At 44.6% G+C, this 16426-nt stretch overlaps 3 protein-coding genes across 3 annotated transcripts in view; all 3 read left to right on the plus strand.

Moving 5' to 3' along the window:
• Positions 1-38: 38 nt before the first annotated feature.
• LOC311327814 (uncharacterized protein) lies at positions 39-4343 on the plus strand (the record flags this gene model as incomplete). The annotated part of the gene is made up of 6 exons (XM_084460918.1): positions 39-238; positions 1208-1925; positions 2377-2450; positions 2575-2668; positions 3052-3170; positions 3789-4343. Exons 1-6 carry the CDS (start codon positions 176-178, stop codon positions 4341-4343), a joined length of 1623 nt encoding a protein of 540 aa, XP_084317044.1. The 5' UTR covers positions 39-175.
• A 3172-nt stretch (positions 4344-7515) lies between these two features.
• LOC311327757 (uncharacterized protein) lies at positions 7516-16210 on the plus strand. Its single transcript, XM_084460852.1, has 7 exons — positions 7516-7576; positions 9692-10325; positions 10811-11519; positions 11663-11736; positions 11834-11927; positions 12251-12369; positions 14301-16210. Exons 2-7 carry the CDS (start codon positions 9786-9788, stop codon positions 14832-14834), a joined length of 2070 nt encoding a protein of 689 aa, XP_084316978.1. The 5' UTR covers positions 7516-7576; positions 9692-9785; the 3' UTR covers positions 14835-16210.
• The window catches only part of cdh23 (cadherin-related 23), a gene marked incomplete at both ends in the record, with an annotated part of 17024 nt that continues 16497 nt past the window's right edge, over positions 15900-16426 (plus strand). The window contains one exon of the mRNA XM_084460919.1: positions 15900-15921. Coding sequence (XP_084317045.1) covers positions 15900-15921 — 22 coding nt within the window. The remainder of the gene's footprint in view (positions 15922-16426) is intronic.

Consider the following 16426-nt stretch of genomic DNA (forward strand, 5'->3'; position numbering starts at 1 on the left):
TAGCAAGAGCAGGGCGCGTAGCAGGGCACGGAGCAGGAGTGGCAGTCGTGGAAAGAGCCAGAGCTTGGGAGATGAGAGCAAAAAAAGTCCCAGTCAGAGTTTTAGCAGCAGAAGCAGTGTTGGTAGTCAACAATCGGCAGTCAAGAATGATCTGTTACAAGGACTGAGACGAGTGATGGACAGTAAGGAACTGGAGGACCGCCTACCTTCCATCAAGAATGCCATCCTGACTATTCAGGTAATGTTAAAGAAAGGCAGGAGAAAGTATGTGAAAGACTGTTTTGTACCACCTGTTTAAAAAAAAAAAATATATAACAACTGCTGCCGTTTACTTTTATACTACTTGTATTTATGCTGGGAGTCCCATTGAAACAGACATCTCTTTTGCAAAGGAGCCCTGCATAGAAAACACACAAATACTTAATTAAAAAATGTATATAATGTACAGAAGCAAGCAAGCATCGGAAATAAAAGTTGTGAAATTTCCCCCTGGGAATCAATAAACTAGCTACAACTACTACTACTACTACTACTACTACCACTACTACTACTACTACTACTACTACTACTACTACTACCACTACCACTACTACTACTACTACACTACTACTACTACTACTACTACTACTACTACTACTACTACTACTACCACTACTACTACTACTACTACTACTACTACTACTACCACTACCACTACCACTACTACTACTACTACTACTACTACTACTACTACTACTACTACTACCACTACTACTACTACTACTACAAATACTACTACTACTACTACTACTACTACTACCACTACTACTACCACTACTATTACTACTACTACTACTACTACTACTACTACCACTACTACTACTACTACCACTACTACCACTACCACTACTACTACTACCACTACTATTACTACTACTACTACTACTACTAATACTACTACTACCACTACTACTACTACTACTACTACTACTACTACTACTACTACTACTACTACTACCACTACTATTACTACTACTACTACTACTACTACTACTACTACTACTACTACTACTACTACTACAACTACAGTCCTTTGAATTGCCCTAATGATACTAGTGTGTCAAACTTAAAAGAATTCTGGACATTATTCTATAAATATGGTGCAAAATAACATTTGACTTGAATCACAAATCTTGTTTATTTTCTTGCTCATTTTCTTTTTTCACAGGCAGGGAGTATGGGCACAAACATTATGCCCAGCGGCATTGTCGAGCAGCCTTCTAACATCCAGGACCGTGAGGAACAGACGGAGACCGACAGCATGCTCCTCCCTCATGAGCGAGTGGGCTGCGACTTCTCCTGGCTCCAGGGCACTAGAGAGGAACACTACGCCACAAGCCAGAAGACAGAGCATGTTGAAGATGAGGAGTCATTTCTCTATGGGGCTGACAGCGAGAGACAACCCTCTGGCTCTCTACCTTGTGCGCCACAGTACCAGGCTACGACACGTACCCATCCGTTCAGTACCCATCAAGGTTCGGCACAGACTTCAAAGGCCAGTCAACCCTATGATCAAAATCAGCCTCTGTTCAGAAACCTTGCAGAGCTTCTTGGAGAGCTGAAGCCGTCTGGTCAACCGACCTCAACTGCCACCGTAAGGCCTGAGCAGAAGGCCCACGCCCAGCCACCTAACTCCGCCCCCGTCCCTGACGTGAAGGAGTGTGAGAAGATCAAGGACATGCTGAAAAGCATCGGCCTGAACCTGGGAAGGTCGGACATCAGCAAGATGATGTTCAGGCTTCAGGAGCAGAAGGAGGGTAAGCTGCCGTCTCCAGCACTGCCTGTAGGACCCGGGCAGCAGCAGACAGAGGTCAAACTGGCCACGCCAGCTTTGGGGAATCCAAACATGCGACAGGCCCTGGTGTCCTTACAGTCCCTAATCAAAGGTAAGCAAGTGCACCTCTTAGTGTGTTTACTCTTACTTACTTTGGTGGCGGCTGTAGCTCAGTTGGTAGAGCGGGTCGTTCAGTGATCGAAGGGTCTGCGGTTCGAATCCCAGCTCCGACTGTCCACATGTCGAAGTGTCCTTGAGCAAGACATCTAACCCCAAATTGCTCCCAATGAGCAGGTTAGCACCTTGCATGGCAGCTACCGCCATTGGTGTGTGAATGGGTGAATGAGAGGCCATTGTAAAGCGCTTTGAGTGCCGCTAAGGTGGAAAAGCGCTATATAAGTGCAGTCCATTTACCTTTTACCATTTACTCTTCATGATTATGTCTATATAACTGTTGGAGGCAGTGTCTCTATTGTTCTACAATGAAAGTTCATCCTCTGTCTGCTTTGCTCATTCAGTTTTCAGTCTGGGTTAAAACAAATTCTGTCATACTCTCTCTTAAGCAACCAAGGAGAAACGGAGTCAGATTGATCAGAATGGTGGTAGCCATTCTCAAAGGACCGCAGACGACAAACAGGTAACACTTTCCTAGTAGTAGCCTTCTAATCACTCCAAGACTGACACACATTGTTTTAACTGTCGTTGCTCTGTCTGTATTGTGGATTAGAAATAAAAACATTTCAATTGATTCCTGTTCTTAGGATGACGATGAGGGTCAAAAGATGACGAGAGAAGCCAAGGTGAAAAGGAAAGAGGCCTTGGTGAAGGAACTGGAGAGATTACTGAAGGACGATGGTACAGTACTTATCACACCACCGTCATTGTGCCCTCTTAGGTAGGTATGTAGGGAGGTAGGCTGGTAGGTAAATAGGTAGGGAGGGAGGGAGGGAGCTCGTTCCCTAAGGGGAAGATGTACCTTTGCACCAGCCAGATTAAAGGGACATCAACGAGGATTAAGAAACAATAGATTCAAGTACAGTATAGTGTTTCCCCTACCATTGCCTTGGAGAGGCAAGACCCCAAAAGCCACACAATTATTTTATTTTATGGATGGCAGGACAGTCTCCTGGCATGTGAAATGCCAAAAATAGCACCATTTTAATGCCAAAACTCCCCCCTATCTTTGAAGCTTCAATGCTTGTAATTGTGTCTCTTGCTTGTTCCTCTATGTTTCGCAGGCTCTGGGTTTTTAATCCCTGTAATAGGGTTCTACTGCCAGAAGTGTGAGGAGTTCTTAGGAGACCTGAGCACTGCAGAGAGTCATGCTGAAAGCCACTGGCGCAAAGAGTCTGGCATGGTAAGTCATAGATTTGCAGGGTTAACAACAAATGATTTACACAAACAGCAAAATACAATGTTTATCAAAGGCTTTAGCAGTGACTCAGCCTCATCTCTAATCCTTGTGCTTTGTTAGCCTTGTATTTTGCATTGCTGCTTATTTTGGTTTCGTCTAACTTTCAACTTTGCCCACCGTTCAATCTCTCACGTCTTGTTTGTCGTAAACTTGGTTTGTGCATTAAATGTAACAAAATGTGTGTGGACACAGTTTAAATCTATCTGACTGTAAAATCAAGTGTTTAGAATATGAAATGCAACAAAACACAAGGCTTGCTTGTGAATAATTATAAACCACCAATACAATACGGTTTTGTCTTCTACCACAACATCATTTGGTCAGGAAAAAGTCTGGGAATTTGACATTTGACTCAAACCTTGTAGGAAAATAATGTATTTACATTAAGCGTTATGAACACAATTGTTTACTCTGATCTTGGTTATTATCAGATGGGTCACAGATGGTGGCAGATACATACATGCATGCATGTATGTATGGATGTGTGTATGTATGGATGGCAGTCGTTCCTATCCAAGCAGAATTGTTCTAATTTCAGTTAATTCTATTCTCTTAAACAAGCATGCAGATAGACGCCCAGGAGAGAGGAAAGACAAAGGACACTCGCACCATCCCAGCAACCACCCCCACCCTACAGAGAGGAAAAACCAGAAAGATCACCAGGACCAGAGTGATCACAGAGACCAGCGAGTCCACGGAGACCAGCGGGATCACAGACACCCAGAACTCAAACGCAAACCGGATGAGGACCCGAGGGGCCACAGGAACGACCGGGAGAAGATCCGTGTGAAGGAGGAGAAAACCGGGTTGTTGGTGACAGTGATCCGAGGGCGTACCCCACCAGGGCCCATGAAGAGCAGGGGGAGGGAGGAGGAGGGCAGGATGGAGAAAGGTTCTGCTTCCTCTGGAAAACACGGCAGAAAGGAGGAAGACGAGAGCACAGGAAATCCTTCCAAGGAGGATGGTGAAAAAAAGGACAATAAAAAAGATAGTGATAGTGACAGCAACAGCAATAGTGCTAGTGAGACAGAGAAATCGCCGAAAGGTCATAAAAAGAAGGAGAAGAAGAAGAAGAAGAAGAAAAAGAAGAAGAAATCAAAGGAAGACAAGTCGTAGCTCCTGCAGTCTACATATTAATTTTTGGTCTCATTCACACTATCAGGCCTTGTGGCCAATGTTTGGCACTGATGCATCTTTTCTTTTTTAAACGATTAATTTCCACAAACGGACCAATTTTCCTTTTCTCTGTTGGCTTTTTCCAATTAACGCCATGTTGTGGCTATTGTCACCAAATCTCTATTTTAAAAAAAAAAACTGTTGGAGAGAAAGCAAGTTTGCAGCGTGTCCACAATGGTTCTGCTGCCAATAAGTGCTTTTTAACAACCCCCTCCTTTTGTCCATGGTTTACATTGTTCTTCTGTTTTGTGTACATCTTTCAGTTTGAAGAATATTGATTGATTTAATGCTATTTTTTGCTATTAAAAGTCAACTGCCATATAATGCAGTGCTGATTGAAGATGGAGAAATGGTATGAAAGGTATGAACACGGTCATGTATCTGCGTGCGAGTTCCTACGGGTGTGTGGAGATCTACACTGACGGGTCGAAGGATGAACTGGATAGAGTGGGAGTTGGGGTGTATATCCCCGGGGTTCAGTGGGAGTTGGGGTGTATATCCCGGGGTTCAGTGGGAGTTGAGGTGTATATCCCGGGGTTCAGTGGGAGTTGGGGTGTATATCCCGGGGTTCAGTGGGAGTTGGGGTGTATATCCCTGGGTTCAGTGGGAGTTGGGGTGTATATCCCGGGGTTCAGTGGGAGTTGGGGTGTATATCCCTGGGTTCAGTGGGAGTTGGGGTGTATATCCCGGGGTTCAGTGGGAGTTGGGGTGTATATCCCGGGGTTCAGTGGGAGTTGGGGTGTATATCCCCGGGTTCAGTGGGAGTTGGGGTGTATATCCCAGGGTTCAGTGGGAGTTGGGGTGTATATCCCGGGGTTCAGTGGGAGTTGGGGTGTATATCCCTGGGTTCGAGGTGGATCTCTCCAAGCTGCTGACATGATGATGCACACTCTTGTACAGTAGGAGGCAGTATGCACCTTTAAGCTGTTTACAATCCACCATAAACCCAAAAAAGAAGAAGTATTGCGTCCGGTTCAAGTGTCGCAGGTACGTAACTACTTCCGTTTCCCAACCACAGTGACAACCGACTATTATTGAGGGAAAAGCTTCGATATATCGACTCAACAACACTTCAGATATGATCTTCGTCTGACGGGAAATATGTATCGTGGATTTCCTAACCCTGGAGATCTCCCCCGGGGCCCCTATGGCCACCCAGCCCGATATAGAGGACCCTTCGACCCTCCACCAAGCCCTCCTCCATCCAGACTCTTCCCCCCTGGTCCTGGAGCCTTCCGCCCCCTCTTACCCCCTGGATCAAACAGGGAATACCTCCACAGCAGACCAGCGAGGGACCTTTATATGAATGTACGTAGCCTGGTCTAGTTTAATATTAGCTAGCAAGAGCTAGGCTAGCTAGCTATAGTGCTAGCTAGCTAGCTAAAGTGCTAGCTAGCTAGCTAAAGTGCTAGCTAGCTAGTTAAAGTGTTAGCTAGTTAAAGTGCTAGCTAGCTAGTTAAAGTGCTAGCTAGCTAGTTAAAGTGCTAGCTAGCTAGCTAAAGTGCTAGCTAGCTAGTTAAAGTGCTAGCTAGCTAAAGTGCTAGCTAGCTAGTTAAAGTGCTAGCTAGCTAGTTAAAGTGCTAGCTAGCTAGCTAAAGTGCTAGCTAGCTAGCTAAAGTGCTAGCTAGCTAGTTAAAGTGCTAGCTAGCTAGTTAAAGTGCTAGCTAGCTAGTTAAAGTGCTAGACTAGCTACTTAAAGTGCTAGCTAGCTAGTTAAAGCGCTAGCTAGTTAAAGTGCTAGCTAGCTAGCTAAAGTGCTCGCTAGCTAAAGTGCTAGCTAGCTAGCTAAAGTGCTAGCTAGCTAGCTAAAGTGCTAGCTAGCTAGTTATAGTGCTAGCTAGCTAGTTAAAGTGCTAGCTAGCTAGTTAAAGTGCTAGCTAGCTAGTTAAAGTGCTAGCTAGCTAGTTAAAGTGCTAGCTAGCTAGCTAGTTATAGTGCTAGCTAGCTAGCTAAAGTGCTTGCTAGCTAGTTACCAAAGTGCTAGCTAGCTAGTTAAAGTGCTAGCTAAAGTGCTAGCTAAAGTGCTAGCTAGCTAGTTAAAGTGCTAGCTAGCTAGTTAAAGTGCTAGCTAGCTAGTTAAAGTGCTAGCTAGCTAGTTAAAGTGCTAGCTAGCTAGTTAAAGTGCTAGCTAGCTAGCTAAAGTGCTGGCTAGCTAGTTAAAGTGCTAGCTAGCTAGCTAAAGTGCTAGCTAGCTAGTTAAAGTGCTAGCTAGCTAGTTAAAGTGCTAGCTAGCTAGTTAAAGTGCTAGCTAGCTAGCTAAAGTGCTAGCTAGCTAGTTAAAGTGCTAGCTAGCTAGCTAGAGTGCTAGCTAGCTAGTTAAAGTGCTAGCTAGCTAGTTAAAGTGCTAGCTAGCTAGTTAAAGTGCTAGCTAGTTAAAGTGCTAGCTAGCTAAAGTGCTAGCTAGCTAGTTAAAGTGCTAGCTAGCTAGCTAGAGTGCTAGCTAGCTAGTTAAAGTGCTAGCTAGCTAGTTAAAGTGCTAGCTAGCTAGTTAAAGTGCTAGCTAGCTAGCTACAGTGCTGGCTAGCTAGTTAAAGTGCTAGCTAGCTAGCTAAAGTGCTAGCTAGCTAGCTTGGCGATAACTAGCGGGAGGAAGTTCATTAGCTAGTAGCTACCTGCTAGAGTAACATTATATGTCCATTACATGCAGCCAAACTAAACTACTAAACTACTTTGCTTTTGTTGGTTTTTGATAGTAGCCTTTATCAACCTGAACAATGTTGCACAGTATGTCAGTCTGCTGTAGCATAACATAATCAGCTGATAACATAAGTAATTTGAATGGCTCAAGGTTATTTAACTCATATATTCCATTACAAAAATCAGTAAGACTATAGGGAGCTGCCAGCATTGGTGTGTGAGGAAGAGTATAGTATATAAGTATAGTATGGTTAGTCATATCAGTGAGTACATACTGGTCAAGAGGAATGAGGATATTCCATTGTGGGGTTTTCTTTAAAGGAAGAGTGCCAACATATGACTAATGTTGGAGAGTATCTGTTCTGATGTGATGTATTTAACTGTATGTATTGTGTTGTTGAATGTCTCATCCTCCAGACTCAGCCACACTGTGGCAGCTTCTCCATCGACCGCAGTACAGTGATCACCCAACAGATCCTCCCACCAGACACACGGTGGCCCCGCAACCATCCGGAGGCACATCCAAAAGATAACAGGTAGGAGGAACATGTCAGGGGGTCTATCAAAAAGTTGGTTTGTAGGTCTCGTTTGGTCATGCTCTTTTATAGCGTGTACAGCCCAGGTGTTCTGGGACCATGCAATCATTGATTCGTAAGCATGCCCAACTATATTATATAACAAAGGTTACCTACATAACCACAGTTCTATGAACTAAGGGACTATACTAGCCCGGACTCTGATGGGGTATCTTCGGCCTACCGGCGGATCACTGAGACTATCAAAAGAATGACAATACCAGAGTATATCAGTTCCCAAGAACCACACAGTTCAATGAGCCGGCGGAGCTGGTCATAACAGAGGGGTAACAGACTACCGCTGGTCATAACAGAGGGGTAACAGACTACCGCTGGTCATAACAGAGGGGTAACAGACTACCGCTGGTCATAACAGAGGGGAAACAGACTACCGCTGGTCATAACAGAGGGGAAACAGACTACCGCTGGTCATAACAGAGGGGAAACAGACTACCGCTGGTCATAACAGAGGGGTAACAGACTACCGCTGGTCATAACAGAGGGGTAACAGACTACCGCTGGTCATAACAGAGGGGTAACAGACTACCGCTGGTCATAACAGAGGGGTAACAGACTACCGCTGGTCATAACAGAGGGGTAACAGACTACCGCTGGTCATAACAGAGGGGTAACAGACTACCGCTAGTCATAACAGAGGGGTAACACACTACCGCTAGTCATAACAGAGGGGTAACAGACTACCGTTGGTCATAACAGAGGGGTAACAGACTACCGCTGCCCCCCAGGACCGGACTGGTGGATGTCGAGGCACCTTTTTAAATTATCTCCCTACCAGGAAGGACCATGAATGCTGTAGTTCGTACCCTGCGCCACCAGAGGGCGCTATGGTTCCCTATTAGAGTGAGGCGCGAGCGCTATGGTTCCCTATTAGAGTGAGGCTCGAGCGTTCTATTAATACATCCATGGGCGCGAGGCTTTTACCTCAGACGACCAACGGCCTGTGAAAACGAATATCTAACGGCTCCCGTTTTATTCTTGCTTCTATATAAAACAGGTATGTAAAGTCACCAAGCATGTTAGAACTAAGTAGGAACCGTGAATGTATGTATTTAGCTTGTGAACTACAGAGTTCTGGGTCATTAAGTCCAGCATAATCATTAGTTTGTTAAACGGAAAAGATCGCTAGCTTCGTAGCTAACTAGTCGGATAGCCTAGCTGGTTTCCCTCAGGTAACGGCAGTTGAGGGGGGAATGGTTACTCACACCATTATTAAGTATTTATTTTGTTTCATTTTGCCTCCTGGACTCATTGGGTTTATTTTCTGGCTACAGTAAGAATGTATTAATGTGTATAAGGTTAAAGTTAGACAGTAAGAAGGTATGAATGTGTATAAGGTTAAAGTTAGACAGTAAGAAGGTATGAATGTGTAAAAGGTTAAAGTTAGACAGTAAGAAGGTATGAATGTGTATCAGGTTAAAGTTAGACACGGTTTGTTTGAACGTTTCTGAGCTGAGCGACGGTTGAGAGGAGTGTAGCTGACGTCACCATGGTAACACATAACCAGTTAGTTACGGTGGCTTCTAGTCTACCCAGTTACATGTGTCAGGTTTTGCTTGTGTTTAGTATAAGTGCCGCAAACAGTTGGGAAGAGAACCGCTACGAGGAAATTCTGAGAGGAAATTCCTTAGAAATTCTGAAAGAGAACAGATAACACAAGACTGCGGCATTCTAGAGAACGGCAATGCTTCACCCTGTACACCACACATGAAACGCCCTGTACAGTCACACAGGAAACCGACCTGTCCTTGGAAAAGGCAGAGGAAAGGGGACGTGGGTGTGACTCTGGGCGGCTAAATAGTGAGGATATAGCCGCATCACACCCTCTGCTTTGAAAAATTCTTGAAATTCATAATCTCGGTGATCTGCCGGTAGGCGGAAGATATCCCTTTAGAGTCTGGGCTAGTATAAGCCCCTAGTGAAATATAGCCTATCCATCACACCTTCTGTAAAGTGGGGAGATACTGACTGATCAATTTCAATAATAATGTGTGTGGGGGGGGGCTGTATTAGGGTACCCAATAGTTCCCCTTATAATTAAAAAAAATTGTGTTACAGTGACAAGGCTGGGGAAGACTTTCTGCGATGCCTCGCAGCCAATCAGCCACTCCCGGATTATCTGAAGGAGAATATTGCCTTCAGCCTAGCTGAAATGGGGTTGTCAGCTTCGGGTTCAACTGAAGATGGTTATGAGAGGCAGAGGCTCAGGAGCAAAAGCCGCAGCCGTAGTAAAGGAGAGAGGCAGGCAAGAAGTAAGAGCCGGGCGCGGAGTAAATGCCGAACGCACAGCCCGAGCCACAGTCGAGCTAAAAGTCGAGCGAGAAGTCAGAGCAGGAGTCGTGGAAAAAGCAGAGGGAGGAGTAAGAGCAGAGCTCGCAGTAGGAGCAGGACTCGAGGGAAAAGCAGAGCGCGTAGCAAGAGCAGGGCGCGTAGCAAGAGCAGGGCGCGTAGCAAGAGCAGGGCGCGTAGCAAGAGCAGGGCGCGTAGCAGGAGTGGCAGTCATGGGAAGAGTCGGGGCTCGGGAGACAAGAGCAAAAGAAGTCCCAGTCAGAGTTTTAGCAGCAGAAGCAGTGTTGGTAGTCAACAATCAGCAGTCAAGAATGATCTGTTACAAGGACTGAGACGAGTGATGGACAGTAAGGAACTGGAGGACCGCCTACCTGCCATCAAGAATGCCATCCTGACTATTCAGGTAATGTAAAAGAAGGGCAGGAGAAAGTATGTGAAAGTCCTGTACCGCCTGTTACTGCTGCTGTTTACTTTTAAGGGCTGCACAATTAATCCAGCATTAATTGTAATCACAATCATGACTACCTCTGCAATTAACAAATCACAAAAGGTCGCACTTAATGTGATTAATAATTCCTTTTCGCATCAAGTGTGCTGGGGGCTTGTTGCCGATGATGTTGGGTCTAGGCTGGGTCTTTCAGGGCTGGGGACAGGTGTAACGGGCAAGCCACCATATTCCTATTTCTATATAAGAAGCCCCATTTTACTCTCTACTTCTTGACCAGCTCATCTACTGTATATGCTTTAGTTTAAGGCATGGTTTTAGGACCTGTACAATTCCTGGTTTTCTTGGTGACCTAGAAAATCAAATACGTAGGCAGTTTAAATCCATCTTTGACTTTGTGAATCGTGAATCTACTTTTTCTTGCCAATTTTATTTTTTCACAGGCAGGGAGCATGGGCACGGATTTTATGCCCAGCGGCATTATAGAGCAGCCTTCTAACATCCAGGACCATGCAAAACAGTCAGCTACCGACAGCATGCTCCTCCCTCATGAGCGAGTGGGCTGCGACTTCTCCTGGCTCCAGGGCACCAGGGAGGAACACTACGCCACAAGCCAGAAGACAGAGCATGTTGAAGACGAGGAGTCATTTCTCTATGGGGCTGACAGCGAGAGACAACCCTCTGGCTCTCTACCTTGTGCGCCACAGTACCAGGCGACGACAACGTTCAGGACCCATCAAGGTTCGGCACAGACTTCAAAGGCCAGTCAACCCTATGATCAAAATCAGCCTCTGTTCAGAAACCTTGCAGAGCTTCTTGGAGACTTGAAGCCGTCTGGTCAACAGACCTCAACTGCCACCGTAAGGCCTGAGCAGAAGGCCCACGCCCAGCCACCTAACTCCTTCCCCGTCCCTGACGTGAAGGAATGTGAGAAGATCAAGGACATGCTGAAAAGCATCGGCCTGAACCTGGGAAGGTCGGACATCAGTAAGATGATGTTCAGGCTTCAGGAGCAGAAGGAGGGTAAACTGCCGTCTCCAGCACTGCCTGTAGGACCCGGGCAGCAGCAGACAGAGGTCAAACTGGCCATGCCAGCTTTGGGGAATCCAAACATACGACAGGCCCTGGTGTCCTTACAGTCCCTAATCAAAGGTAAGCAAGTGCACCTCTTAGTGTGTTTACTCTAACGTTCATTGTCTCTACCGTTCTACAATGAAAGTTAATCTTCTGTCTGCTTTGCTAGTTTGTTCAGTTTTCAGTCTGGGTTAAAACAAAGTCTGTCACTCTCTCTTAAGCAACCAAGGAGAAACGCAGTAAGACTGATCAGCATGGCAGTAGCCATTCTCAAAAGACCGCAGACAAAAAACAGGTAACATTTTCCTGGCGGTAGCCTTCTAATCACTCTAAAACAGACACCGATATTGTGGATTAGAAATAAAAACATTTAAATTGATTCCTGTTCTTAGGATGACGATGAGGGTAAAAAGATGACGAGAGAAGCCAAGGTGAAAAGGAAAGAGGCCTTGGTGAAGGAACTGGAGGAATTGCTGAAGGACGATGGTACAGTACTTATCACACCACCATCATTGTGCCCTCTTCTGTTATTTCTTTCGTAGGTAGGAAGGTCGGCTAGGTACGGGATACTAACATCTAGTCCTACACAACAGATCTGAATCACAAAGCCACAATAACGTAACGTCTTTGAATTGAAATATCTTCATTTGGAGCCTTTTCCCAGCACAAAATTGATATGCAATCAATTTGCGATTAATTAGATTAATTAATTACAGATCATGTTCATGATCAGATCATTAATTAGTCGGCTTACTCTTTGAAGCTTCAATGCTCGTAATGTCTCTTGCTTGTTCCTCTATGTTTCGCAGGCTCTGGGTTTTTAATCCCTGTAATAGGGTTCTACTGCCAGAAGTGTGAGGAGTTCTTAGGAGACCTGAGCACTGCTGAGAGTCATGCTGCAAGCCACTGGCGCAAAGAGTCTGGCATGGTAAGTCATAGATTTGCGACACTTCACCTCTGTCTACCCCTCTTTCTCTCTCTCTCTCTCTCTTCCTTCACCTACCACCCTGCGGTTAATGTAGTTTTTCCCTTGAACTGTACGTAATCTGATTCTCAGCTCGGTATGAACTTTTGGTTCCATTCCAGTGCTATACAGATGTTGCTCATGTAGGTCTCAAGTCTCACACAACAAGGCAGCAGAACACTTAAATTTTGCTAGGGATCCCAATGAACAGAGGCATGGACAAGCCTTTTGGCATCACGTGGGTGGTAGAATGATATCTTAGAGATGTTGATGTGGGTGTCGAAAGCCAGGGAGGTGTCAAACTTGACACAGGCTTGTAATTGAGAGTGATCGGTCTGCAAGTGAGGTGTGTTATGGGAGAGTGCTGGACCTGATGAGGGGTGCCGGCAAGTAGAGCTTCCGTTTTGCTGCTGTTTAGTGGAAGGAAGTTTTGTTTCATCCATGCCCTTGTCTCCTCAAGGCAGGTGTTGAGCTTTGAGCAGGCAACAGGGGGACTTGGGGTAGTTTTCAAGTACATCGGCATAGCAATGGAATGATATTTCATGCCTGCTGAAGATGTAACTGAGGGGGGGGGCATACAAAAGATGAACTGAATGGGGCCAAGAACAGATCCTTGAGGTACACCACAGTGAGGTGACCGTGCCTGGACGCCTCTAGGGAGACATTTTGTCCTTCCTGACAAATGGAAGTGGAACCAGTTCAGCACTCACGGAAAGAGTTTTGGAGGCGTTCGAGGAGAATGAAATGGTCGTTTTAATTGAACGCTGCACTCAAATCCAGAAGAATCAGGAGGCAGGGGGAGCCAGCAGAAGGTCATTCGTGACCCTAAGTAGTGCCGTTTCAGTACTACGATGCCAATATATTAAAGGGGTGGTTTTGAATTGTGGACATAGAGCCTAATTTACGGCTTTCCCATAATGTTGTTGATTAATGGAGAAGATTTTCAGCTGATTCCGAGGCCTCACAGCAGCCAAGAAAATGATTGCGGTGTGCTGGAAACCACCACATCCGCTGAACAAAAAGCCTTGGATTATGATTTTCATGGATGTTATTAATATGGAGATTTCCACAGCAAGGATTAATGGGGCCAAGGAAGAAAAAATGAACAATTGGCTTTCAGTGGCCAGAGCCCTGAGAGCTCTTGTGTGTCCAACTTCTGCATAACTGAATGTTGCTAGGAACGCTGGGTAGAGAAAGGTGGATTAGAGAATACAGAGCAGGAGTTTAAAAAAAAAAAAAAAAAACCTGAAAATTATTTCAAACTGGGACGAGTTTCTCAGCGCAATGAGGAAACAATTTAAAAAATATATGTTTTAAAGCCATCATGTTCAACTTTTTAAATGTAAGTAAAACGCGAATGTGAGCTTTGCTTTGGAAAATTTATTGTGGTAATGTGATATACGTTGGGTGATTAGTTAATGGAGATCAAATCATATTTAGACCGGTATGGTCCTTTAAAAAGCTTCCGCCACTACTAGTGTGAATAATTACATGAGCAACATCTGTAGTAAGACCCAGTGGAGGCAGAGAAGTGGTACATTTTGTGCCTTTGTCCCTGTTCATTCTCTGGGAACATATTTTAAGTTCAACAAAGCATTGTCAAACATCCATGTTTCAACTTTTGAATAGATTCATTTGATCAGTCTTTGCTAATTGAATTTAAGTTTAAGGTGTTTTGTTTATCCAAGGTTGTGAATCCACTGGGTGTGGAGCACTTTGGAAAAGTGTTTCCGTGCACTTAAAAGTTGAACTATTCTCAACTTGAAGCACCTTAGAGCTATCTGCACACAAAAACAGCAGATGTCTGGGATCACTCTGCTTATTGCGATGTATAGCAGTCACTCCTATCCAACCAGGATGGTTCTAATTTCAGTTTATTCTATTGTCATAAACAGAAACATGCAGATAGACGCCCAGGAGAGAGCAAAGACAAAGGACACTCGCACCATCCCAGCAACCACCCCCACCCTACAGAGAGGAAAAACCAGAAAGATCACCAGGACCAGAGTGATCACAGAGACAACCGAGACCAGCGGGATCACAGACACCCAGAACTCAAACGCAAACTGGATGAGGACCCGAGGGGCCACAGGAACGACCGGGAGAAGATCCGCGTGAAGGAGGAGAAAACCGGGTTGTTGGTGACAGTGATCCGAGGGCGTACCCCACCAGGGCCCATGAAGAGCAGGGGGAGAGAGGAGGAGGGCAGGATGGAGAAAGGTTCTGCTTCCTCTGGAAAACATGGCAGAAAGGAGGAAGACGAGAGCACAGGAAATCCTTCCAAGGAGGATGGTGAAAAAAAGGGCAAGATAAAAGATGGTGATGGTGACGGCAACAGTGAGACAGGAAAATCAGGGAAAGGTCATAAAAAGGAAAAGAAGAAGAACAAGAAGAAAAAGAAGAAAAAATCAAAGGAGGACAAGTCCTAACTTCTGCAGTCTACATATTGTTGTACAATTGGTCTCATTCACGCCATCAGGCCTAATGGATCTTTTTCTAAACGATTCAGTTCCATTAACAGACCAATTTTTCTTCCGGTACATCCAACGTGACGTGTGTCCATGTGTGTTTGTTCATGAGATTTTACCGTTGCGCACAAAGGGCAGTCGAGCTCATAAACAACCTGCCGCTTACTTCACCACCTAGGTGTGATTTTTTCCAATTAATGTTATTCTGGTGATTGTCACCAAATCTATATTTCACGTCATCAACTATGGGATCCAATCAGGGTCTGCATTCCACTGCGGGACATAAACGTAGTTGGGTCGCAGTTCCTGATTGGCCCGGTCACAATGCAATTTCTGGAAATCATTCTAAATAGTGGGAAGACCAGACTGATCTGCGGAGAGAAACAATGTGAGCTCGGAAGATCAGGATGGTTTCACAAGGCTACTCATTTTGGGACATAGTTTATGTTGGTCTTTTGTTTTGTGTGTACAGTAGGGAAGTAATGAGAACCAATACTTAGGTCCCAAGTCTGTCAAAATTCAGAAAATGTGACGGTAGGCTACTCGTTTTTCTACAGTACAATAGGTATCGGGGATGCAATTCTTCCGGACCTGATGGGGGAATATTACACCTACAAGTGTACCGCTAGCATCATAATGTTAGCCAACATTAGTTCTTGGATTGAGGAGACACAAAGCAACACACGATTTGTCTTAGTCAGAGGGACAGACTGCTTGTATAGAGTGCCTAAACGGAAGCAGGAAGAGACATCCCATGGGACCTTGTTTTGGGAAAAATATGTAGGCTACGGTAGTCAATGGTGATAAATAATTTCTTGATCCCGTTTGAATTTTGCCATGACCATACACATATGATTTAAAACATCATTTTGTAAGTCAAGAAAGTCACAGTTTGTCGTAATACTGTAACGGTTATTCCAGAACGAGTTTAAAATGATTAAAAGACTTGAAAATCACTATTAGTCTGGCCATGTTGAGAGCTGCAACTATGCAAAAGGAGAGTTAGTCAGTTCTGTAAGAGCTGGCATGCGAGATTGGGTGTACAAGGGTATGGTGAGTGTTAAATTAGGGTAATGTCTGTTTATTTTGCATATGCCTGTGTATCTTCATGTTTTCATAGTCATTGAGCTATAGGCTACCTGATAACTGAAATCTCTTAATCGTCACAGTATCAGTATGTTTTTATAAAGTAGTGTATGTTGATGTACATGGATTTTCCCCCCCCTTTTTACCGCGGTATCAAATTGGGAATTATGAAATTTCACTGGTATTGGTATCAACTACAAATTTCTGGTATCGTGACATCCCTAACATATTTCAATTTAACAAACATTGGTTTAGTGCTACACATGTATTTTTGCAATTAAAGTCAACTGCCATTGAATCTAAAATAGCCTGTTTTATGGCGCAAATGTTTCAATGCATACATAATTAAAAAAAATTAAAGACCATTGTCCAAGAGAACTGATTGGTTAGTAGGCGGTGCTTCATACATGTTGATCATGTAATCTTAAAACCGCCAGGTTATCTCTGCAGTATAACGTTAGTTGCTT

This window comes from Borostomias antarcticus, assembly GCF_949987555.1.
Source record: "Borostomias antarcticus genome assembly, chromosome: 34".
Lineage (NCBI taxonomy): Eukaryota > Metazoa > Chordata > Actinopteri > Stomiiformes > Stomiidae > Borostomias > Borostomias antarcticus.